This window comes from Pseudopipra pipra, chromosome 3 (genome assembly GCF_036250125.1).
Source record: "Pseudopipra pipra isolate bDixPip1 chromosome 3, bDixPip1.hap1, whole genome shotgun sequence".
NCBI classification, from domain to species: Eukaryota; Metazoa; Chordata; class Aves; order Passeriformes; family Pipridae; genus Pseudopipra; species Pseudopipra pipra.
This window is the reverse complement of record NC_087551.1, coordinates 17,980,256-17,996,650: the sequence shown is the minus strand read 5'-3', so window position 1 is coordinate 17,996,650 and position 16,395 is coordinate 17,980,256. Positions and strand designations below refer to the sequence as shown.

At 44.2% G+C, this 16,395-nt stretch overlaps 1 protein-coding gene and 1 long non-coding RNA gene across 2 annotated transcripts in view; one reads left to right on the top strand and one right to left on the bottom strand.

Moving 5' to 3' along the window:
* WDR26 (WD repeat domain 26) overlaps nt 1–7,982 on the bottom strand; it is a 32,562-nt gene extending 24,580 nt beyond the window's left edge. Inside the window, exons 1-3 of the mRNA XM_064648107.1 lie at nt 7,135–7,982; nt 5,486–5,585; nt 5,313–5,369 (exon numbers count right to left, since the gene is read on the bottom strand). Of these exons, the coding sequence (XP_064504177.1) occupies nt 5,313–5,369; nt 5,486–5,585; nt 7,135–7,496 (519 nt within the window). The 5' untranslated portion in view covers nt 7,497–7,982. The remainder of the gene's footprint in view (nt 1–5,312; nt 5,370–5,485; nt 5,586–7,134) is intronic.
* Nucleotides 7,983–8,427: 445 nt separating this feature from the next.
* The window catches only part of LOC135411020 (uncharacterized), a 28,858-nt gene continuing 20,890 nt past the window's right edge, over nt 8,428–16,395 (top strand). Inside the window, exons 1-4 of the long non-coding RNA XR_010428967.1 lie at nt 8,428–9,401; nt 9,643–9,798; nt 11,452–11,622; nt 13,134–13,390. This is a non-coding gene — a long non-coding RNA (uncharacterized LOC135411020). The remainder of the gene's footprint in view (nt 9,402–9,642; nt 9,799–11,451; nt 11,623–13,133; nt 13,391–16,395) is intronic.

Below are 16,395 nucleotides of genomic sequence, written 5' to 3'. Positions count from 1 at the left end.
ATACAGTGCTATTAACTTACCACACAGCTTTGTGAAGAATAAAACATGCCACAGTAAAGATGATTTATGTTCAAACATGTCTGTAGTGCTCTGCTGTCCTGTACGTGACAGGCAAACCCATATTACGCTCCCTATCCAGCTCCTTAGTTCATTTGAATTTGGAATTGTTAGACCATCACTGTCCAGTTTTTCCAGGTGAGACAACACTTTTTGATGTTCTGACACGTGAAAAACCAAAAGAAAGATATCCCAATTATTTACAACCTCAGTGGCTGGCTCCATGCAGTAGGCCAGCAGACCTCACGCTGTTTGCTTATCTACCAGCAGCAGGAGGGATAAGAGTTTCCTCTACCAGCTGTGCACATGCTCACTGGGATGCCTGGAGATGCTCAGGTAGCAGTCTCATACTGTATTTCACTCCTCTTGGTCACCTCACACTGATGATCAACACCAGATAAAAAACAGCCTGACATTTCCAGTTTGTAATAAAAACTATAATCCCTCCACCTCTTCCTTCTCCATTCACTGCACATAATAGTTATTAAATTTATATAATATTGCCATTAAATGTGATAACCTACCTTATCTGCATCTAATTATTCTTTCTCCCTCTCTGCCTAACTTTGCACATTAATTTCATTTTGTTAGAGGAAAAAGTATAAAGAGCAGAAAACATCAAAACACAGGTTTTATAACACCAGTCCCAACAACTCCATGGAATACTACCATGCAGAATACTGTAGCCAAGTTATCCAAAGAAGTGTCATTTCAGTTTTGGGTTAGAAAGTATAGTTTAAAAAAAAAAAAAAAGTCAGTGCCGTATGTGACTTCGGCATATCAGGAATATAAAGGCCTCCAGAACAACACAGTACTACACACTTCATGCAGGAATCTATTGTTACCATAATGGTAAATTAGAATAAAAGATAAGCAGTTTGAAATTGTAATTTATTTATAGCAAAAGGCAGGGAATAAAGTGTGGATAGGGAAGTTAAATTGGTATGCCAAGCTATTTTGATAACTGCTCCGAAACTTGCCCTACAGCATACTCAAACAATGGCATGAATTTCCTTAAGGCAGAAGTCACACTCCAGTGACACCAAATTTCCAGTCATTTTTTAAATCAGGACACTCACTGCCTCCTACTTCTTATTTCTGTGCAACTAGTGACTTTACTGACAAAGAGTTCACCGAACAGCTGAATTTTATCCTCATTTTCTCTCAACTACTTTATGTCCTAATAGGAGTATTGTTAATTTCTTCCCAACACCACCTTCTCACAATATCTGAGGCCATTTTGAGTAAATCACCTCTTCTAGAGCCCAAACAACCTCTTCTAGAAGAAAAGAGAACTGTTTATAACACTTGCTACTGTAAAAAGCACAAACTCTGCTATTTAAGTGGAATAGAGTGAGTATAAAACTCATCTGCTGCAATGCATTCACAAGAGCAGCTGATTCTTTCTCCATATTCTCTAGCTGCCTTACAAAGAAGGGGAATCAAGATTATCATAATCAAAATCATACCATTATCATCTCAGTGTTTGCAATGGAAATTCAACACCATTACATTTTTACTATTCAGACAGCACCATTGCTTAGCTTATAGAAAAGACTCTTCACCTTGAAGGATCCATGGAAGAGTCCGTACAACAGTTTCAGCACTGCAGTCTGGCTGGTTTTGCTCAGTTATTACTACCTCATCCTGCATTTCAAATCTAAGAGAGGATGAGGATAAAGTGCATTACTCTGTTGTTTTGACAAGATAGTATTTAAGTGTAGGTTGAACTCTGATTACCCTGGGGCAAAACTAACACAGAGTTAACAGATTTACAGGGGAGGCGGTGTTTGTTTGTTTTAATCTATGTACTATTAGCATCTTGCTTTCTTCAAAATGTAGCCTTTGATTACTAACAGGAATACGTAGTACTGCACTCCTTCATTTTCCTAACTGTTAGTAGGAAAACCCCTTCCAGAATCTTAAATTCTAGGAAGTCTGGCATGCACCACAATTCACCAGCACTAGGTAACCAAAGGTGAAAACCTCAGCAAACACAACTGGAAGATAACAGGACAAACACACTATCACAGTCAAGAAATTGGGCCATTTTGATCACTGGTTACAGTAGCGAGTCTTCAGGACTTTAATGATCAAAATGCATGATAACCTAAGTTTAGGATTAAATTTTGGTGTCATTTCTGACCTGCATATTTTAACAAGCTCCACCACAGTTTTATTACCGTACTAAGAGTCCAAAGTAAGTAAGTAAACGTTGCTGAAACAACTGTTCTTTGAAGTTAAACAGGTAACTAAAAGAAATGCTGAAATTATTAGCTGATGTTTCAAAACAAACATAGTAGCTATGTACTTACAGCCTGCAGAACTAAGACTTCAATTTTCATTATCCTGTAGTCTATTACATTTGATAGTCTTCTAAAACACTGATGAAAGCACTTAAAGCCAGCCCGAAACTTATATGTAAGATTTGATACGTAAAGGGCAGAAAATATTCTGATCTACAGAATATAGAAAGGAATTTAATGAGGCTTCAAACATACCAAGTCCTGCCACATGAAGAGTAATTAATTCCAATAGGGAACTGCCCTTAATGCTTGTAGCAAGAGGGACACCATACAGGTAGGTGGAGCACTTTGCTCAATATTTATATATGGATATAAATAACATTTTTTTTATTGTATTGCCTGCTGCAGACTGTATACCTCCAGAACAAGTAAAGAGGACAATTTGAAAATATATTCTAGATGACTGTAAAGGAATGAACTCCAGGTTTCTTCCTAGGTTCAATAAGTTACCCAAGATAGATGCCATAATATGCTTGAGTAGCCCTAAAATAAGCAAAACCTCAGGCTAGCTTGAAGTTGACATTTTCTAAGCATTACTCAAGGAAAAACATCATGCTTGATCCAACTAAAGTTTTCCTACAGATTGTCTCAAGACATCTGTATCTTATATACTGGAAAAGTAAACATGACTAATCACATACTAAATAACACACAGTTGTGTTGACACAAATACACACAGAAAACTATCCTGTGTGCTACCACACACCCCCCATATCAACACACTGCATCAAAGGTTTAAAAATTGAGATCAGCCATTTCATGTTTAGTGTTTTCACCTGCAGAACTTAGAGCACTTTGCAGAAATAATAAAATAAAACACGAGTAGAATATTTAAAATACACACGTATCCCCTTCACTGACCAGACATTTCAAAAGCAGCTATTTATCCTGGTCATTTTGTCCAGGTCACATTAACCATATGGGGAAAAAGAAGCCAACCAAACCACAAACCAAAACCAAACCACAAAACACACACCCTACTTTGTTAAATACTCTGTGTCATCTAAACTTTTAGGCACCCATTCTTCTTGTATGCACACATTTTGAAACATCTAGTCATACAGTGTGAGTCACAAGTCAGGAGTCAGGAAGCACAAAATCTAATTTTCTGTTTTAGAGTTACCTGTAGCAGCATCTTGCTTGGACTTTCCCTGATCAACACATTTATCACCTTCATTAGCTCTGACTTGACTGCACTCGGATTACCTACCCAGCACAAAGCATCCCTCCTTACCTTAACCTGAGGGTCTTTCATTAGTCTTCCAGCTGCTGATTACACTAATACCTCCCCAACCTCAACCATGTACCAAAAAGCTGGACAGGGAGGGAGGCAGAGACAGAGTGCACACAATGGAATGCACACAAGCTCAACTTAACCTTGCAAGTCATGTTGTCTTACTAACACACACACGTGTAAGATATTTAAAACTGTTACCTGTTTTAAATTATATGAAGTTTATATAAAGGAGAACAACTTTAAAAAAAAACCCAGTTAATATTTAGTTCAGGTAAAGTTCAGTTTAAACCAAGTATTTTTATTGCATCAGGTTTTCTGGAAGCAGTTAGACATCAACATTAAAGAAGAGCACACTTTCAGACCCCTCCAAAATAACAGAAGGAAAACATACCCTTTTTCCTCAAATTCAGTTATCCAAAAAGTACAGTGCTGATACTCAGTTAAATCTCGACTCACAGACACGCAAAACACTAATACTACAGATAAACTTCATAGCTTCACATGTCAGAAACATGAGAAAATCTGTTCCAAATGACCATTCATATTCACATATAGCAGCTTCATAATTTCAGTCCGCACAAACAGTTGAAAGCTGCATGCAATATTCTAAACGACTTCAAGTCTGAGAAAAGAGAAAGTACTGGTCTGATTAGGAGGTGCTAAGCTTTGACCAAATTAATAGAAAAGAGGGCAAACTTCTGTCAAGTACCCTCTGATGTTTTGTTAAACATCTGTTTTCCTACTTCACTTCCTGTTCTCTCTCTCCCTCCCCCACCAGACAGGAAATTGTCTTGACAACAAATGAATCAGCTACAAGTGGAACTAAGCAGCCATCAGCTGATTCCTCATTGTTTACAGTCACAGACACTTCAAAAAGACTTGCTACTGTTTTCTTCCTAAGTGACCTTAGCTGTTCTAACTTCATTTCATTAAAATAAACGTTTAAACACAACAGAACAAGCTGTTTGAAGAGCCAAGTAATGATTTTCATCTTGAGATACAAAAATCAAAACAAGAAACACTTCACTCAAAGCAACTGAAATCATAACAACACATATCGTAATTGTTAAGTCACAGGATCTACCAACCTTCTATTTCTAGATTTATCTTTTTTAAAAAAAGAAAAAAAAAAGCCAGCCAAAGAGAAAAAGCTGTAAATAAAATCCCAAACAGCAATACAAATGCATTTGCTCTTTAAAAGCCATCTGGAAAAGCAACAGTATTGTTCATGGTCTATAGCAGCCTCTATATTCTTGTAATGTGCTATTACAAAGCCAACTCCACATTAGTATTACTGCATTTTATTTCTACACTTCTCTTCCCTCAAGAAAACTTAACTCCTATAAACACAGAGACTGTGAGAAGTATTTCAAGTGTTCAAATTAGTATTCAACATAGGCAGTTTCTACAGAAACTGACCTATTTTAGGACAGTGACAGGATTTATATTTTATCAGTTAAGTATGCTTAACAGAGTTTAAACATTCAGTACACTAGATCTTAGCCCCAATAGTTTTGGGCTGCCTATCTCACATTCTACAACAGAATAAAAAAAGTTCAGATTAGTATGACGTTTGAGATAGCATGCAAGTAGCTTAAAGTAAACAAAAAAAGAAAACAAGAACTATGGACAACCAACTCCATAGTGAGAGATTACACCACTACAATTAGTTCAACTACACAGCTCTGAAAGAGTTCAAGTGTGCCTCTTACCACAATTGCATGCGGAGAATGCACTAAGGCCTTAAGTTCATTCAGGTCGTTCTCAGCCTGCAGAAATCGGCATAAGAAAAAAAAAAGTATATAAGGAGGGTGGATTTTGAATTCTCTCACAGATACTATAAATTTAAACAGTGGTTAATACAGTCCTATAAGCCCTACGTTACCTTATCCCATTCTCCTTCCATGACATGATTGCGGAATTTGGTAGCAGAAGGATGTTCTAAACGACATCCTGACTCTTGCATGAGGAGATCAACAGTCTGGCTGCAGGAGAGATACAGTGTAAAAAAACCCGACCAGTTTTACCCTCACAAATACACCGCCTGCTATGATAACAGTTTACTATATTTTAAAGTCAATTTAAGAAAACAAGAATACTATGACCAGATTCAGATGCTTGTTCAGAAAGAGGATCTCAGTTGTCTGAGACAGGTAAACAGCTACCTCTACCTAAAGCAAGTTGTCAATGAGCTTGAAAGCTTCGCTGAAGTACCATGAAGTCTGTGACTTACCAGCCACCACAGCCATCCCTGCACAGAAGATAAACCTCATGAAGGAAGATACAGACTAGAAAGCTGTTAGCTATTGGCTGCTATCCCTGGCCCCCTCCCTGCCTCCCCCCCATAAAAGAACACAGAGAGCTACGACATCTGTCACAGGCCTGATTTTTTCTTCTTCCTTACATCTTAAAAGACTGGCTCCTTAAAAAAAAATAAACAAACTCATGAACCTGTAGCCCTCCCCCTTTTATACTAAAAATAGCTTATTTACTGTGGTGTCGTCTATGAATAGTCACGAGTTGTCTGCTGCTGTAAACTTGCCTCTTGTGTCAGAGGCAATTTATTTTATGTGATAAGTTCTTTATAGCAGACCCATTCCACAGTGTTTTGAAGACTTCTTTTGTGGTAGCTACATAAACACTTTACAGGACTTTTCCAGCCTCCTTCCAAAATTAATATACTAGCTTTAGTTTTACTCACAAAGTGAGTGTTGTGATTAAATACTTAAGACTTCCCTTACTCCACTGGGAAATTATTCTCCCTATTCTGATTTTAAGAAAGGGCCAACATATTCGTTTGTTGTTTACAAGTGAGATTATTACCAAGAACACGTGTCCAGCACAAATCTACAGAGGCCTTCACCATTTAGAGGGCCAAAGGTTTTCAGAGTGAGACCAAACAGCCTCTTTAAGTGGCAGTTTACTTTGTGCTCGCTTCCTGCGAGCTGACAAGCCAAATCTTGGAGCTCATCTGCGAAAAGCCGCCCCCCCACGCCCAGCTGCGGGCTCCATTATGTTTACCAGATAACTTCTCCCCCACTGACACATTTGTATTGATCTACCCTTATCGGTGTGCAACTCGACTTCCATATTGCCATTCCTGGCAGGGAAAGCTCCCGTCCTGCCCCTTCGCAAAGACACCGGCCCAGGCTTGGAAAACACATCTCCGGCTCCATTTTTCCCAGGAGCGGGCCTGCCCCACGGCTCTGCCTCACACCCGGGCACTGCTCTCCCCTCTTTGGCGACTACCAAGCTGCGACAGGGCAGCTCTGGCCACCAACCCCCGCTCCGGAGGTCCCTTTTCCTTCCCTTCGCCTCTGCTCTCCACTCTGGGCAGCCCATCCTTCGCGGGGACCCCGCGCCGGACCCTCCCCGCGAACTCGGGGGGGGACGGGGGGCGTGTGTGCGGGACTCCCCCGGCCCCGGAGGGACCCTTCGGTCGGTCGGGGCGCCCCGGCCAAGGAAGGAAGGACGGAAGGAGCCTTCCCCCCGCCGCTCCGGCCGCGCTGTCCCTCGCCCACCGCGGCCACTTACTTGAGCCCCAGCCCGTGCAGGTGCTGCCCGATCAGCCGGATCACGTCCTCGTCGGACTGCGAGAGCCGCTTCTTCTTCTTCAGGGCGCTGCCGCCGCCGCCGCTCCCCCCCAGCTCGGCGGCGGCCGGGCCGGGCCCCCCGGCGGCGGGCACCCCGTTGTTGACGCCGAGCCCGCCGGGGCTGCCGCCGCCGGGGCCGCCGCTGTTGGCCGAGGGCAGCAGCCCGTTGGCGTGGGCCAGCTGGTCGCCGGCGGCCGTGCCCGCCGAGGCCTCGCCGTTCTGGGCGCCCAGGCAGCCCAGCTCCGGGCCCTGCGGCGGCGGCTGCTGCTGCTGCTGGCCCCCTCCCGCCCCGTTGGCCTGCATGGCGCTGCTGGCGATGCCGCCGCTGCTGCTGCTGCCTCTGAGCGGGGCGGCGGTGGGGGCGAGCCCGGCGGGCAGCGAGGGGGACTGGGACGAGGTGAGGCCTGCTCTGCCCGCGGACGCCCCGGGCTCTCCTGCTCCCTCCACCGCCGCCGCCGGGGAGGCCCGGGCTTTCTTCCGCGGGGGCGGGGAGGCTCCGCCGGTGTCCGAGTCGGAGGAGGAGGAAGCGGAGGCCAGAGTTTCCTCGCCGAGAGCGGCCGTGGTGGGAAGCCGGGGGGGCGAGGAGGGGGAGGCGGCGGGGGCGAGGGGAGGCGGAGCGGGGCCCTGCGCCCGCCGGGGGTCCCGGAGGCAGCGCCGCCGCCCGCTCGGGGCTCCCTCTGGCGATGGCGGCCGCCGCTGCCCTGAGCCCCCGCCCGGCAGCCCCAGGCGCCCGGCCCGCTCCGCTCGCTGCCCGCCGGGTTTGTCTCCTCTCAGCCCAGCTGCACCTAATGGAGTCCGGGCCGGGACGTCACAGGAAATTCCTGCACTGCCCCCTACACACACTTCCGCCGCCCGGGGCCGCGGTGGGCACGGCCCCACGGCTGCCGGGGGGCGGTGGCGGGGCGGCTCCCGAGGGGCACAGGGACGCCCCTCCGGCAGCGCCCGGGTGGCCGCCTGCCCGCCCAGGGTCCCCCGGCGCCTGTGGGGGCCGTGGGCGTCGTGCCCGAGGGGGTTCCGGGGGTCCCGGGCGTGTGCCCGGCGTGTCCCCGCGCCCGGCGGCCCTGGGGCGGGAGAGGTGCGAAGGTGGGCGGGCAGGAGGCGCGGGGGGCGCCCACCGCCCCGACGTGTCCCGGTGGGACCGGCTGTCCCTGTCACACCCGGGGCAGGTGACTGGGCACTTTCTGGCAGCGGGTGATTTCCTGGTGCAATTTGGACGACGAGAAATGGGTACAAATTGAAAGAGGGGACGTTTAGGTTAGGTGTTCCTAAGGGTGAGGGTAGTGAGACACTGGCACAGGTTGCCCAGGGAGGTTGTGGATGCCCCAGCCCTGGACGTGCTCAAAGACAGGTTGGATAAGGCCTTGAGCAGCCTGATCAAGTGGGAGGTGCCCCAGCCCATGGCAGAGGGGGTTGGGACTAGATGATTTTAGGGTCCCTTCCAACTCATGATTCTGTGTTTGCATTTTTTAAAAGAAAGGGAAATGCTCAATGAAGTCACATCCTGGTGTTGCCCAGGTTGGTTACTGGAGGATTTCAGACCCGCTGCTGGTCTTGTCTGTCCCAGTCACTGCGTGCACGGGCATGGAAAGAGGGGGGAAATGGCAGTTTTGCTGTAGATCTTTCAGGAATGTTGAGAATTGGGGCACATTTGTCAGGACAGGCTATTGGAAGACACTGGGAATTTTGGGGTCCTGGACTCTGCTCTGAGGTCTCCCTGCTGTCCTTCCTGTGTGATGGAAGGCAAACTCAAAACCTGAGCCAAGTCTCTGGTCAAAAGTCATGAGACGAGTGAAGTCTTCATCTTTAAAAATAGCATCTTGAAATAATACATTGTACGTTACTTGATTTAGAGCCTGTAATTTTTATCTTTGGTATGCTCAAGCTTTTCTCCAAAACCCAAAGGGAAATAACAACACTTTTTTTTTCTCAATGAAAGCTGAGATTAACATCTAATCATCTTCCCCTTTAGAAGCTGATGTTTTAGGAGCACCAACTTAGGTTAAACTAGAAAGTTTGGACAATAGCACTTTCTTTCGAGTGGAACTTTGAAGAACTCTAGCTGAGGGAGACCACAGGCCCAAGACCAGTGGAGAAGTCTGTGAAGGGACAAAATCCATGAAAGAATTGAAACCAGAGGAGAAGATGAGACCACGCGGAGGCCTGGCCAGTTGAAGTAGATACCTTGGCCCTGTTTAGAGGCCTTAGAAGGTATTTGGCTGATAACAGCCAAAGCGCTCTTACACTGGAGGGAGAGGTTGCAAAGAGCTTTGTTGTTGACCCCTGCCCAGGTGTGGCTGTAGGGGTAAATTCAGTATTGGTCTTCTGGAGAGGAAAATGTTGATTTTGTGTTCTTTAGTTCACCCACTGTTGCTGGAGAAGACAATGCTTGTGTTTTAGCCACTTCACCACTGCTGTTTATCCTCTGATCTCCACTGCTTTATCTTTTCAGCATTCCTGAGTTCTTCCTTGGTCCTCCCAGATGTCATCACTGAATCTGTAATTCAAAAGATTGGGTAAAGATGACAGGAACACTACAGAGAGCAGCACAGACCCTGTGAAGGCACCTGAAAGTGAACTCTAAAGATCAAGACTAGGTTTCAGGAAGGTAAAGTTGCTCATCATCCTTTCCTGCCCCATTCCACAGTGTTCAGGGCGGAATGGGGAGGTAGAAACCCCTTTCTGCTGTACAGTTGGTGCCACTGTCCTTCCAGCTGCTGGCCCTGCCACACTGCTCTCACACTGCTTGCAGAGCCTGGCCTTCCCTAGTCAGTCACTGCTTTTGCTACCTGCATGTGCCCTGCTGCTCCCACACACTAGTGTCTGTCTTGATGAATCTGTGTAGAGTATGTCTGTGATATAAGAAATGCAGAATCCCTTTCCTGTAGCTGGGCAATGTCATATGAGCAAGTGGCTCTGTATACCCAGCTGTGGTAGAAAAGGGTCTCACAGGTTGCAGTTTCCCTCTCGCATTTCAATTAAATACTCTCAAGGAGTAAGAGTAGTGTTCGGGGCTGAAAATAACCTAAAAGATAGCCTTTAAGAGGTACATATTAATTTTATTTAAAGTTCTCCCCCCACACCCCTCACACACATATTCTCCTTCCTTCTGGGAGGAGATATCCCAGCACAAATGCAAAGAGCTGGAGGAAGAAACTCAGTATTGTTGGGATGGTACAGACCCTGGCTCCTGTACCAGGGGGAGCTGGGATGAGACATCTGGAAGTTTCTTGGGATCCCAGGTGACAGAAGGGTATAGAAGGGGAATGATTCAGAATCCCACATGTGAAGAGCATGCCTCAGCCAGATCTTAGCCCATGTGTGTGTAAAGTTCCTGGAGCAGTTTCTGCTTCTGTCCTCCTTTGTCACCTATGGCTTTCCTTCTCCTAGACTTTTCCTAATCACCAGGAGAGGATCTTGAGAGATAGGTCTGTGGCTAGCAGACTTTCCTCTCTGTGCTGCAGTAAGGAAATAGAGACTTAGGAAAGGGGTAATGGCACCATGCTTTATCAGTCTTCCATCAGCTAAGCCCTGATTTGGATCCTGATTCTATTCCACACCCGTATGAGAGAAGGCAGATTTAATAATCCAAATAAGTGTGCAGCTTTTTGAGCAATTAGACAAATGAACTGGTAAATACACTTGTGACAGATGACTCTATTATAATAACATAAGTATGCATTCATCATATTCAAGCATCTTCAAAGTTTCCCAAAAGTAGAGAATAAATGCAACAATTCAGCTGTAACAGGTGACAAACTTAAAAACACTCAGAAGAGGAATTTTAAAGACAAATTTTGGCAAACTTACATACAGTTGTTGTAATATCAGCCAAGTTACTGAATTAGAGGCATAATACATAACTATTCAGAATGTGTACAATTCTGACATTATTGTAATTCAAACAACTTCCTATTATAGACAGCCACATCTTTAATTGAAAAGTGTTGCAGAAACACTTCTTAGTTATTTTGGCAGTTTAGAAAACTGAAGAGACCCATCACTCCCTATCAAAAACAACCAGTGAAGTGACCAATGTAGAATATGTTGAACAAGTGATATCTTTAAGTGTAAGAAAAGTGTCTTGGAACATTCTAGACTAAATACAAATGCTTGAACAGCAAGAAACACTTCCATTTTCCAGGTTTGGAATGTTAAAAAAGAAAAAAATCCTTCAATTTATCATTTATGGCCTGACTATAACTAATAAAACTTTGACTAATTTCTCTCTCTTTTTTTTTTCTTCTCCATTTTGCCTTAGAGGAGGATGGGTCAGAAAGTCCAGATTCTGAATAATAAGAAGGAACACTCATTAAGGGCTTGGGTTATTTGATAATAACCACGTGAGGTTGCTTCAGCAGAGCTGAAATATTACAAAATATTAGAGAAACTCCTGGAGAGATGGTTTAGCAGTCAAAACTGCATGATGAAGGTAATTAATCATTTGATTCCCTCCTATCAGGTGTGGATGTGTGTATACTTTTCCTTTTCCTATGCTTCTGCACGAAATTTGAGGTTACTGGAAACAAACCAACTAACAACAAAGAACAAAGGAAGAAAGAATAATTTAGAACAATGGCATTTTCCACAGTACCAGCTAAATAAATGTTTGAACAAGCACCTGGATATGCTTGCAACTTCCAAAAGATGAGATATGGATGAAAGACAACCACCTTCCTTAAACAGCATTTCTAGAAAGCATTCAACAGATAATAAGCAAATTATACTGGTCTGAGATTCCATCACTTCATACAGAGGATGGTCGATGCTTAAGTAGAGGAGTAGAATATGGAAAGCCAAAAGTTGGCTGGAGTTGCAACAGGTGAATCAGCAGCAAAAGGAAGAGAAGGGAAAATGTGGGCCTGCTGCAGAATTGGGTCATTGAACTGCCCATAAAGGTCAAGGAAAAGGCTGAAGGACTCCTTCACCTTGGGTTTTACTGGGCTTGGGCTTTCCACATCTCCCAAGCTTCTGTGGCTTATTCAGGGTTTAGGGTGGGAAGGAGACTACTCACAGAAAGTCCACTCTATCAAGCTGGGCATATACAAGTCCACTGGACCAGATGGCCTGCATATGAGTGTTGAGGGAGCTGGCCAATGTTACTGTGTGCTCACCCCCTGTGTCATTTGAAAGGCCATGGTGTGTAGAAGACTGTAGATGAATGAAGAAAAGGAAAATGTTACTCCTTTAAGTTCAGTTGTGTCTGGCTCTATGTCACTGATTTTGGGCTTAGTGATCAAGGGGAAAGCAGAGTATGCCATTTAAGCTTGTCTTTATTAAGGCTTTTGGTAGGCTTCCTCAAAACTTTATAAGTGGGGAGATGTGGATGGGGTGGGCAGACTATGTGTGTGAAAAACTGGCTGTACCACCAGGCTTGAAGAGTAGTGTCTCATTGGTTTGAAGTCTGACTGATGCCCAGCTAGGAGGGATTAGGGATCAATAGTGGAGCAAATCCTGTTTGATATATTCACCACTCAGTGGGTGGGACAAAACACACCCTCGGCAAGTTTTCAGCTCATCTCCATGGCAAGCTGGGGGGATCAGTTGATGTACTGGAGGCCACAGATGCCATTCAGAGTAGCCTTGGCAAGCTGCAGGAGTGGGCCAGTGAGAGCCTTGTGTTGGTCAACAGAGCCAAGTCCAAAGTCCTGAATGTGGGACAGACTGTCCTTGTAGAACATTACAGACTGAGAACCAACTGTAGCCCAGCAGAAAGGGGCCTGGCCATCACACCTAGAGGGCTGCATTATGGATATATTCAGCAGGTATGTGCCCTCTGTGCAGCACTGTGAGGCCACATTGGATACCCACTGTCCAGCTTGGGCTCCTCCAGCAGCAGCCAGGTCAGTGGAGGCTGCTAAGGTGGTTGGGCCTGGAGCACGTCCTGTGTGAGGAAGTGGGTTTGGCTACACCAGGATCTAATTACAGTGTTCACCTTCCCAGGGGGAATTATAGGGAAGACGGCACAAGGCTTCTCTCTGAGATGAGCACCAACAGGACGACAGACAAAAGCAAGAAGTTGCACCCAGAGATACTTCAGTTGTGTATAAGAAAACAAAAGTTCAAAGTGAGAGTGGTCGAGTAATGGAACACTTCCCCAGAATGGCTGTGGACTTTCCATCCATGAAGATAAAACTAGGCTGAATAAGGTTTTAAGCAACCTAGTTTAGCTTCGAAGATAACCTTGTTTGGAGCAGAAGGTAAATCAGTGACCTGCAACTTTAATTTTGGTGTGATTATAAACACAATTCCTAGAAGAATCCTTGTGCTATGGGGGGAACAGTATTGTCATGTCTCAGGGGTTACTGATACTACGTCCCAAAGCTTCAGTAGTGTCATCATGTTGCCTTGTAGATGAGCTCACATGGCAAGGATAAGGGCAGTAGTGCTATTGTTGCAACCTAATTAAATATTAGGTAATCACACTGTGTCTTCTGTCCCCCAAATTCATGTACATACACTAATGTCGACCTTTGCACTCTCCTGGGCAATCACAGCATGGTGTGGTCACAGAGATTAATGTCCAAAAGTGCTGAGAATCCCATGTGGTACAGAACGTCCTGTTTATTACATGTTATTATGTGGACAATGCAATTTCTCATAGAAGAGCATACCTGGCATGGTTCTGCCTGTATTTCTGTTGCCATAGGTGTCTTTCTGGATGTGCAGGACACCATGCACTGGGAGAACTCAGACTTCCCTGTATGGGCAGATAAAACATGCATGTGCAAGAAGTGTGATGCCAGACTGGTACTTACTGTGCAACTTCTCTGAGCATATACAGCACAACAATATTGCATATGCTGTGAATTTGACGTGTCAGACTTGCTTTACATGCATGCTTTATCTGTCTGCGACTATCCTAGATATCAGTTTGTAAAATCTGTCTGTCTATACTGTGATATATCAGTCATTTTTAGGTCTATTAGGAAGTTATGTGTAGGCAGGATTTGGAAAGGCAGTAGGCCACCATGTCAGTGCTTCAAAGGACTTGCAGTGGACAGAATAACAGCGTGCTTGGACTTTTCTTTTTTTCCTCCACATCTTGATAGACATAAATGTTCACTCTTTATGGAGTCCCCTTCTGACCACTGTGTGCAGCAGGAGCTGGAACGTATTCCACAGAAAAGCCTATCACTGATTTTCTTCCATGAAGCTTTCCAAACTCGTCGTTTAGAGTGTCTCCTGTGGCCTCTGTTCCTTAATATTAGTGGGTCGATTTCATGGCCAAGTCTCAGATGGGTTATCGGTGTTTTTAGGTGAGATTGGATTTATCCTTCTATTGTTGCAGTTATTTTACTTTTCCTACTTGAGGGCCCCTCCCCTGCTTTTTACTTCTTGCTGGCTCTCAAGGCAATTGTTATTTCAGGCTTGTTAATTGTGTCTGCCAACTCCCACACAGCTCCTAGAGGCTAACCCTGAGTGGGGTAACACAACACCTTCTGTTGCCTATCCTTTGAATTAGGACCTGTTTCTCCCAGAATATGTACATTAGTCCTTTCTCGATATGACTTCTGTTTTCTCTGGAATGTTATATTGCAATGAGCTCTCACACCTGGAACTAAACATTCAAGACCAGGCATGTAGACTGTAGTATCTCATATCCACTCTGGAATGGGCAGAGAGGGGAAATTATTACGTAATCACCAGATTACATCTTAACATTAAGTTTGTGAATAGCTCCTTGGAGCCCTGGGATTACTTAGTAATTTTTTTCTCCTTCTTAATCAGGAATATATGGTTTTCCATGTCCATGTTTAAAAAAGCAAGTGAAGCTCCTTATTTGCTTTGGGCAAGAGATTGAAGGTTAGTGTCACAAGAATGTCACTGCACTACTATTTCAGTGCCCCTTATTTTAAAGGGAAATCACTAGCTTTTTTTTTGCAACTGTATCTTTCCTTAAAATACAACTTTATGTACCAGCCTCTCCATCTTTGTTGGTGCATTGTATTAACATCAGAAGTAAAGAGCCACAGAATTAGAGAAAAGATTCCTTTGTGTGGCTCTGTACATTTATATAGTAAAAGGTCTTCACCACTTCATCTAATTTGTAACTGTTTGTTGGTACATCAGCTCTGGCACTTGCTCTCACGTTTGAGACCTCATAAAGTTTCAAATAGCTACTGTAATAAAGAACCTAAGACACCACCAATAATCCAGCCCAAAAATAGTTTTTCTGCGTGCTGGAAAAAGAGTTTTGTTCCAGAACTGGACTGGCCTGAGATGCAGGAGTGGGAAACAGAGTCATGACAGCATTGCACTGAGGGCTGATCACTCAAGCTTTCAGAAGGACAGTCATGCAAGACACAAGTTTCTTCTGAGGCTAACAGCAGGCAGTAAGATGTTAAACCCATGTGATCCAATGACCTTTGTACATTATGATTTCCAGAAGAGTTTCTTCATATCCCTTGCCAAAGGCTCCTGGTACCTTAGAGTTTCTTTTTTTTTTTTTTTTTTTTTGTCTTTGACTAATATATTTGGGCCTTTGGTACTAAACCAACCTGATTTCTCAAATTGAAAGCGTAACATTCACCAAATTTTCTATAATACTTGGGGGGGGTTGATTTTGGTTTTGTTTTTTTTTTTTTTCTAAGAGGGTACAATCTGCAGAATATAGGAAGAGATAGTTTTTACTGAGACATGTTTGGAGCAACTAATACGCCTTATTTGAATCTTTGCCTCACAAATAATATAGTAATTTCAGATACATGCAGATTAAACCTTTATGCTTTTGTGGCTTCTCTCTTAAAAAGAGGCCCAAGAGAGTTTCTGAATCATGATGTGGTAGGTAGGCTTTACTGACATTCATTTGGCTGCATTAGTCATCACCATAGTTTGACTAATGGGAAGGACACCCTAGATATTGTCATTCCTATTTTTATCTATCAGAGCAAGATAATAAAATAGATACAATTACATCTGTAGAATTTTTTAGGTAGTTCCTAGTTTTCTATAAATACTAACACCTTCTTTGTAAGCAATTTCTATTTAATAGCACTTCTTGAGAATGCCACATGTGAGAGAGGAGCGTGTCCTGCTGGATACTGTCAGAGCTGGGAGACATGGTGGGAAGTAGTTCCAGCTGGAAGGAGGAAAGGGGAGTTTTGTAAAATTAGGATCAAAGGCTTGATCTTTTAAATATTTCAGTGCACATGTAGACATACTTCTGTGGGTAGTACTGTTTACTGCATTGTCACAGTTGGAA